This window comes from Muscardinus avellanarius, assembly GCF_963383645.1.
Source record: "Muscardinus avellanarius genome assembly, chromosome: 12".
NCBI classification, from domain to species: Eukaryota; Metazoa; Chordata; class Mammalia; order Rodentia; family Gliridae; genus Muscardinus; species Muscardinus avellanarius.
Window position 1 is genome coordinate 105,761,559 of NC_137798.1, and position 8,434 is coordinate 105,769,992.

Consider the following 8,434-nt stretch of genomic DNA (forward strand, 5'->3'; position numbering starts at 1 on the left):
CTCTGGCACATTCAAACCCAGCCCTGCTCCCCAGCCCCCTGGCTCAGAAAGCCATGTGGGCCCTGATTCCCTGTGACCCCAAGAACACATTGCTCTCTTACCAGCAGGCCAGCTGACCTTCCAGGAGCCCTCCTCAGTCTCAAGGCTGTCCCCCTGTCCTGTACCTGTGCCCCTGCAGCCAGTCCTGGTCACTGGGTGGCAGCTGCCCAGTGGAGCAAGGCCATAAACATCCAGCCTGGCATACACTATAGTCCTAGGACTTGGGAGGCTGGGACAGGAGGATCACAGTTTGAGGCTACTTTCAGCAACTAAGACCCTTAGCAACTTAATGAGACCCTGTTTCAAAATAAAAAATAAAATGGGCTGGGGGTATAGCTCAGAGGTTAGAAGGCCTCTGGGTCCAATCCCCAGCACCAAAAGAAAGAAAGAAAAAGAAGGAAAGAAAGAAAGAAAGAAAGAAAGAAAGAAAGAAAGAAAGAAAGAAAGAAAGAAGAAAAAAAGAAAAAAAGAAAAGAAAATCTAGCTGGAGCCCTGGGTCCTGGGCCGGGCTGGGTGTGGACTGAGAAGGCTGCAGGTTTCCCAGGTGAGAGGACTAAGGGGCGGCATCCAGCACTGGCCCAGCCAAGCTCATCCCTGCCCTGTCTTGTGCAGCCCGGCCAGAATGAGCACCCCCCAGCCCTCGTCAGAGCTAAGCCCTCCTGAGGAAGCTGGAGGCCCCGCAGAGAAGGTAAGTCATGGAAGCCTGGGAGGGAGCCAGCCTGGAGCCCTGGTCCATGATGGGGTATGCCTGTTCTCATTGCTGGCCTCAGTTTACCCATCTGGGTGGGGAAGGTGGTTGCTTTTCTATAGAAGTCTGGTGGAGAGCCAGGTGTGGCGGCACGTGCTTGTAATCCATGTACCTGGGAGGCTGAGACAGGAGGATGGCAGGTTTGTGGCCAGCCTCAGCAACCTAATGAGGCCCTCAGCAACCTAATGAGTCTCTCTTTCAAAATAAGCCGGGCATGGTGGCGCACGCTTGTAATTCCCGCGCTTGGGAGGCAGAGACAGGAGGATCACGCAGGTTCGAAGCCAGCCACACGTGCTGACTTAGGAGACCCTGTTTCCAAATGAAAATGTAAAAATAGGTCTGGGAGTGTAGCCCGGAGGTAGAAGGGCTTCCAGGAACCCCAGTACCCCCAAAAAATAAATAAAATAGCCGGGCGTAGTGGCGCACGCTTATAATCCCCACGCTTGGGAGGCAGAGACAGGAGGATCACGCAGGTTCGAAGTTAGCTGCGCTGGCTTAAGAGACCCTGTTTCCAAATAAAAATATAAAATAGGTCTGGAAGTGTAGCCCGGAGGTAGAAAGGCTTCCAGGAACCCCAGTACCACACAAAATAAATAAATAAATAAATAAATAAATAAATAAATAAATAAATAAATAAAATAGGGCTGGGGGTAAGCTTAGAGGTAGAATGCCCTGGGTTCAAACCCCAGTAACACGAAAATGAATAAATAAGTAAAGCATAAACAAAAATTTTAAAATTACTTGGGAGGCTGAAAAAAGAGGATTGCAGTTTGAGGCCAGACTCAGCAACTTAGTAAGACACTGCTGCAAAATAAAAAATGAAAAGGACTGGGTGAGACTGGAGGATCACAGGTTTGCGACCAGCCTCAGCTACTTAGTGAAGCCCACTGCAACTTAGTGAGACCCTGTTTCAAAATAAAGAATACAAGCCTGGTGCGGTGGTACACGCTTGTAATCCCCGCGCTTGGGAGGCTGAGACAGGAGGATTGCACAGGTTCGAAGCCAGCCTCAGCTACTGAGTGAGGCTCTCAGCAACTTAGTGAGACCCTGTTTCCAAATAAAATATAAAATAGGTCTGGGAGGATAGCCCGGAGGTAGAAAGCCCCTGGGTTCCACCCCCAGTAACCCCCCTACACACACACACACACACACACACACACACACACGAATAAAAAATAGGGTTGGGGTGTAACTTAGAGGTAGAATGCCCCTGGGTTCAATTCCCAGTTCTGCGAAAGAAAGAAAAGAAAAGAAAGAGGGCAGGCCACTGGGGATGTGGATCAGAAGAAAAATGCCCTGGGTTCAATCCCCAGCAACACACACACACACACCTAGGGGTTCCTGTTCTTCTTCTTCCTGTGACACACACACAGTCACAGGAAGAAGAAGAAGATGGAGGAGGAGCAGGAGGAGGAGGGGAGGGGAGGAAGGGAAGGGGAGGGAGGGGGAGAAGGGGAGGAGAGGGAGAGGAAGGGGCGACAATGACCGGGACACTTTGCCGGCTGCTGGGTGATGCAGTGACGGGGCCTTGCCCCCAGCTCTGGTTTTCCAGGAGAGGGTGTGGATGTAGCAAAACACTGAAGTCCCGGGACAAAGGAAGCAGCCTTGATCCTCTGAGTGTGACCTGGGCTGGCAGCAGCGGAGCCAGCAGCGGAGGACAGCCCAGTGCCACACACATGGGGTGACCATGGAGTCTGGGGCCACATGGCACAGACACCCTGCAAGGCCTGCCATGGCCCCTCACCATGTGGGCGCGCTCCAGGCTCCTGAGGGCAGGAAGGAAATGGCTTGTGGCGAGGGAGCCAGGAGGGGAAGGAGCCCTGACCTGGCAGTGCCCGCATGGGGGCTAGCCCTAGGGGTTCCTGTTCTGGGCAGGGCGAGGGGCTCTTCTCTGCCCGCCTGTTCTCACACCTCAGGGTCACCTGAGACTTGGTTAAAAGAGGGTCTGGAGCCGGGCATGGTGGTGTAATCCCAGCATTTGGGAGTCTGAGACAGGAGGATTGCAGTTCGTAGACAGCCTCAGCTACTTAGTGAGGCCCTTTGCAACTCAGTGAGACCCTGTTTCAAAATAAGGATTAAAAAATAGGGCTGGGAAGCCAGGCGTGGTGGTGCACGCTTGTAATCCCTGCGCTTGGGAGGCTGAGACAGGAGGATCACACAGGTTCAAAGCCAGCCTCAGCTACTTAGTGAGGCTCTCAGTATCTTAGTGAGACCCTGTTTCCAAATAAAGTATAAAATAGGTTTGGGAGTATAGCCCGGAGGTAGAAAGCCTCTGGGTTCCACCCTCAGTACCACAAAAAAAGGGGGGTTGGGGAGTGTAGCTCAGAAGTAGAATGCCCCTTGGTTCCATCCCTAGTACCGCAAAAAAAAAAAAAAAAGAGTGTCGGGGTGGAGCCGGGGAGGCACATGGGCAGTGCACATTGGCCGGTCCTGTGGCAGTTCAAGGGCCATTTAGCAAAGTGCCCCCGCGGTGGGCCAAGTACTGTCCTTCTGAGAAGAGGTGGGAGGCGGGAGCTCCAGGAAGGAGGACCTGCCTGAGCCAGAGGTGGAGCAGGGGTATGGGCGGACCTGGGCGCTGGGCTGCGAGGTGGAGGTATGCAGTGCTGCAGCCTCAACCTCAGAAGGCCTTGAATGGGAGGCGGGGATGCTGAGGGCACCCAGAGGGCTGGTGTGGGCACTGAACAATGAGCCAAGAGCCAGAGCTCAGGTTGCTATGGCAACATCCTCCAGCTCCTCGGAGTGGAAGGAGGCAGCCAGGGCCCCGCAGGGAAGACCCCAGGAAGGGGCCTGCAGGATTCCAGGAGTGGGAGGCAGCTGGGGTTCACCACCCTGGCTCATCCTGGAGTGACCTTGGCCTCCCCAGCTTCAGGCTCTGTCTGTGAGATGGGCTTCTGAGGATGAGCCCCAGGTGGTCCTGTGGTGCCCTCAGGAGAGCTGCCACCCCCCAGGGCCCAGGGCCCAGGGCCCATTCCCCAGCAGTGGGTGGGCTAGGGGCTGGGCCACTCTGGGGGAGGGCCCTGTGTGTTTGCATACCCATGCTCTCCCTGCCCTGGGATTCCTAGGGACAGGGGCAGGAGCCCAGGGCCTGCCTGCATCGCCCTGACACGGAGCCTTCCCCACAGGCTGGGGTGGGCGTCCGGGAGAAGGGCCCCCGGCTGGGCCAACGGCTGCCGTCCATCGTGGTGGAACCCAGCGAGGCGGGTGCTGTGGAAAGCGGGGAGCTGCGCTGGCCCCCAGAGGGTACGCAGAGGAGGGCCCTGCAGAGCCAGGCTGCTTCTGCTGGTGAGTAAGGGGCTGCCTGTGTGGGTGCTGAGAGAGGGGGCCACTGTCACCCAGGACAGAAGCAGGGCCCTCCAAGCTACCCCAACCTCTAGTCCAGAAGTGCCCGCGGCTGCCCCCCACTCTGTGCAGCCCAGGTGCGTTGCCCTCTGTGCCTGCCTGGCCTCGACCCCTCCTGACACCCCCTTCCAGCGCACAGCTTAGTGTGGGAATCCTCCCCCTTGAATCCGAGGTCTCACCCATCCTGCGGCACCAGGAGGCGCACAGAGTGAGTGTTTTATGAATGAAATACCCCGCCCTCCCTCTTTCCTGCTTCTCTACCTCACTGACCCGAGGCCTTTGGACCCCTGCACGTGGTCCAGGAGGGCCTCCTGGTACAGGAGCACTTGTGGGCAGCCCTGTGGCCAGCTCCAGTCCTCACAGCAGGTGCCCCGTGGGAAGACTAGAGCTTCTGGAGGACCATGGGTAGGAGGGCTTGCCAGGGCCAGACCCCAGGAATGGGGAGTAGCAGGTTGAGCGGTGAGGGTCTCTGGGGAGGGTTCTGGGGCCACGGGGGTTTGGAGGGGGCATGAGGGCTCAGCTGTGCCCTTGGAAGTTTTGTGCTCTGAGATCCGCTGGGGGTCTGGCCCTACTGAGGAAAGATTTGCCCCCAGCAGAGGCTGCTCAGCACCCTGCCTGTCCCAGAACATCAGCCCTTGGGCAGTAACCCTTATGATAGGTGCCCCTATAGCCTGAGCCCAGAAGGGGCCCATGCCCATAACCTCCCCTTTGCCCAAAGCCCCCTTGGCCTATCAGTTTCTGCCCAGAACAGCATCTGCCCCCTGGGTAACCACTGGGATGTGGACCCTGGGGAGGTCCCAGGTCTGCCCTGGATCACGCGTCTCTGTGCCACCTCTTGTCTTTGATGCAAGGGGGAGGGGTGCTCCTGCTCCCAGAGCCAGGCCCTGCCCTCTCTCCCTAGAACTGGCATGCCCAGCCCCCCTCCTTTATCTCCCCGGGGAAGAAGTGGCCTGGCCCAAACCCAGGTGCCTGCCAGAGGCTTGCCTCAGACCCCCAGGATCCGCTGACGCGAGGCCTTCCTTTCATTTTTGCAGCCCCCTCTTCCAGTCTGCCGGGAGCAGCAGCAAAGGCGGAGGATGATGCTGGCCGCCCCGGGGAGCAGGCACCCCTGGCCCAGTGACAGAGGAGGACACGGCGGGGCCCTGCTCGCCGGCCGCTGAGTGGGCCTTGGCCCAAACACCGAGATGGCCAGGCCTGCTCAGACAGCCAGCTGGCAGAGCTTCCCGGCTCACCACCTGGGCCAGGACCATGGCCCCTGCCCTCTCTTGTTTGGTGGTTTGAATCAGAAATAAAGGCACTTCCTGGTGGCTGGTGGGCACACTTGGTGGGGACTTGAGGGGCTGCAGACAATTTTGGTTCTTCTGGACTCCCTTGAGCCCAGGCTGGTCAGGCCACGATGCCAGGTGGGTGAGCGCTGGGTGTTTGGCACAGGGTGGACATGAAGTGACAGGCCAGGCAGTCTCCTTGGTGCGGCCGGGACCAGAGCCCAGGAGGCTTTCCTATCACTCCCTGACCCTGGGTACAGTAGGGCCCAGGGATGGCACCCGGGGTGAGGTGTCCAGTGCCAAGGGGGGTGTCACTAAATCCTTGCAAAACCCCATTTTGTAGAGGGGGAAACTGAGGTGCAAAGCGAGTTGCTCAAGGCTCGGCTGGGCTGGGGCTGTGAAGGGATCCCCGAGGCCAGGAGGCCACCAAGCTGGCCACAGACCCCTCGTGGGCTCTGGGTAGGCAGGCGCCTCTTCCTGTTACCCCATCGTGTCCCTCCGCCAGGGCCCATCGACGACGTCTCCAGGCTCTGTCCCAGGCCGGCGGGAGCCCTGCTGCCCGGTCAGGCCTGGCACAGGAGGCAGCCTGAGCCGGGCGCGGGGGCTGGGGGCGCTCTACAGTGCTAGCTCCACCGAGCCAGAGGCACACGGCGCGGCGCCCCCGTTTGAGCGGCAGGGGAGGCGGCCGACGCAGGTCCTCTGTTCTCTGCTGGCTGCCTCGCTAACCTCCAGGATGAATAAGGCGCCTTCTCCAACGGCCTGCCTGCTAAATATAGCCCACCCCCCAAATGGCCGAGAGGTGGGAGCGCGGTGCCGAGTCCGCTGGGGAGCCTGCTTTCTTGTCAACTGTGGGCCCGTGCAGGGTCCAGGCTCAGGTCCCTGGGCGCCCCCGGCCCTCAGCCTGGGAAGGTGCCGGCCGGTCCTTCGGGCGCGAGAGCCGAGGAGGGATGTGGCCGGCGGGGAGGACGGGGGCGGGAAAGGAGACAGCTTCCCCGAAGTGTTGCGACACCTGCGAGGCGGTGTCGGCAGCGCGGGGGGTGGGCCCCCGCGCCCCTTGCTAAGATTGAACCCTCACCCGCCTCGTCCCTCCGAGGCGGGGATAATTGCCCCCGTTTCAACACGACTTGCCCGAGGGCCCGAGCGGACCGACAGGTGAGTCCGGGTCTCCGGGAGCCCCCGGCGGAGCGTCCCAGCATCATCCTGAGCTCAGCATCCACTCGGGGAGCTCCAGAGTGGACACGCCCGGCTCCCGGGCCCCGGGGCTGGCGGCGTGAGCGGGGCGCCAGGACACGGGAGGGGCGGGGCCGGGGTGTGCCGAGGCCCCGCCCCCAGCGCCGGCCGGCATGGTCCTGCGGCGCCCCCTGGCGGCGGCTGGGCTCACTGCGGAGGCCCGGTGCGCCTCCCAGGTGGGCCGCCGACGATGCCCTGAGCGCGGCTCCGGGTGGGCACTGCCCCGCGCCGCGCCCCGCAGCCGGGAGGCGCAGAGGATGGAACCCGGGCCTCCTGTTCCCCGGCTGGGCTCCACCTTAGCAGAGTCGGTCACCTCTGCGTCTGCATTCCAGTGGGTTTCTCACCTGGCTCCCCAAACCTCGGAGGCCAGGGAAGCACCTGGTGTTGAGAGTCCTCCCCACCCTCGCCACCTCGGAGCCCGGACCTTAGCGGAGGCGAACTCGATCCCAACAATAACCCCATTTTATGGAGAGGTAGACCGAGGCTCCCTGCCCAGCCTGCTGATCCCGGCCACACCAGTCCTGTGCCCAGGCTCCTCCGAGACAAGGCAGGGGCTTTTCCACCGGGATTTTCCTGAGAAATAGAATAAAAGAACATTTTCATGCTGAGAAGTGGGCTCCGGCTTGGGCATGTGTCGCTGGGATTTTGGGGTCCAGGAGCAGATCCCCAGGCCCTGGGCCCCTGGCTCTGTCTTGCTCCCTTTAACCTGACTGTTGGAGACACGTGGGGCAGGAGGTCCCCGGGCAGGCCAGGCTGAGCTGGAAGGAAAGGCCCGCTGGGCAGCTGGGCGGCTCCGGGGCTTGAGCTGGGAAGCTCACCAGTGCAGAGGGAACCCAGGGCAGAGGTCAGCAGGAGGGCTGCCCGAGGAGGTGCTGGTGTCTTCCGCTGACTCGGCCTGTCTGCAGATGGCAGCATTCTGGAATTTTCCAGTCTGTTATGCACTGAACACTGGCCCCAAAATCATGGCTTGATTTTTTTTTTTTTTTTTTTTTTTTTTTTTTTTTTTTTTTTTTTGCGGGTCTGAAGATGGAACCCAGGGGCATTCGACCTCCGAGCTACCCCCCTGCCTTATTTTTTTTTTTTTAATTCTTTAATTTGAAACAGGGCCTCACTAAGTAGCTGAGGCTGTCTGCAAACTGCGATCCTCCTGTCTCAGCCTCCTGAATGCTGGGATTACAAGCGTGAGCCACCACGCCTGGCATCTGTTGAAATCTTAACCCCCAGAACATCAGATGATGACCCTATTTGGAGACAGGGTCTTTATTTATTTATTTATATTTTTGCTGTACTGGGGATGGAACCCGGGGGCATTCTACCTCTGAGCTACACCCCCAGCCCTATTATTTATTTATTTATTTATTTATTTGCGGTACTGGGGGTGGAATCCAGGGGCATTTTACCTCCAAGCTACACCCCAGCCCTATTATTATTATTATTATTATTATTATTATTTATGTATTTATTTATTTATTTTGAAACGGTCTCACTGAGTTGCAAAGTGCATCACTAAGTAGCTGAAGCTGTCCCCGAACTGTGACCATCTGAGACAGGGTCTTTAAAAGAGATAAAACTGGGCGTGGGGCGCACGCTTGTAATCCCAGCATTTGGGAAGCTGAGACTGGAGGGATGGTGGTTTGAGGACAGCCTCAGCTACTTAGACCCTCCGCAACTCAGTGAGACCCTGTTTCAAATTAAAGAATAAAAAATAGGGCAGGGGGTGTAGCTCAGAGGTCAAATGCCTCTGGGTTTCATCCCCAGACCCGCCAATAACAGAGAGAGAGAGAGAGAGAGAGAGAGAGAGAGAGAGAGAGAG

General features: G+C 58.5%; 1 protein-coding gene across 1 annotated transcript; it reads left to right on the plus strand.

Annotated features, from left to right (window-relative positions):
* Nucleotides 1-396: 396 nt before the first annotated feature.
* Nucleotides 397-5,246, plus strand: LBHD2 (LBH domain containing 2; the record flags this gene model as incomplete). The annotated part of the gene is made up of 3 exons (XM_080707236.1): nucleotides 397-727; nucleotides 3,910-4,069; nucleotides 5,161-5,246. Exons 1-3 carry the CDS (start codon nucleotides 662-664, stop codon nucleotides 5,244-5,246), a joined length of 312 nt encoding a protein of 103 aa, XP_080563362.1. The 5' UTR covers nucleotides 397-661.
* Nucleotides 5,247-8,434: the final 3,188 nt, after the last annotated feature.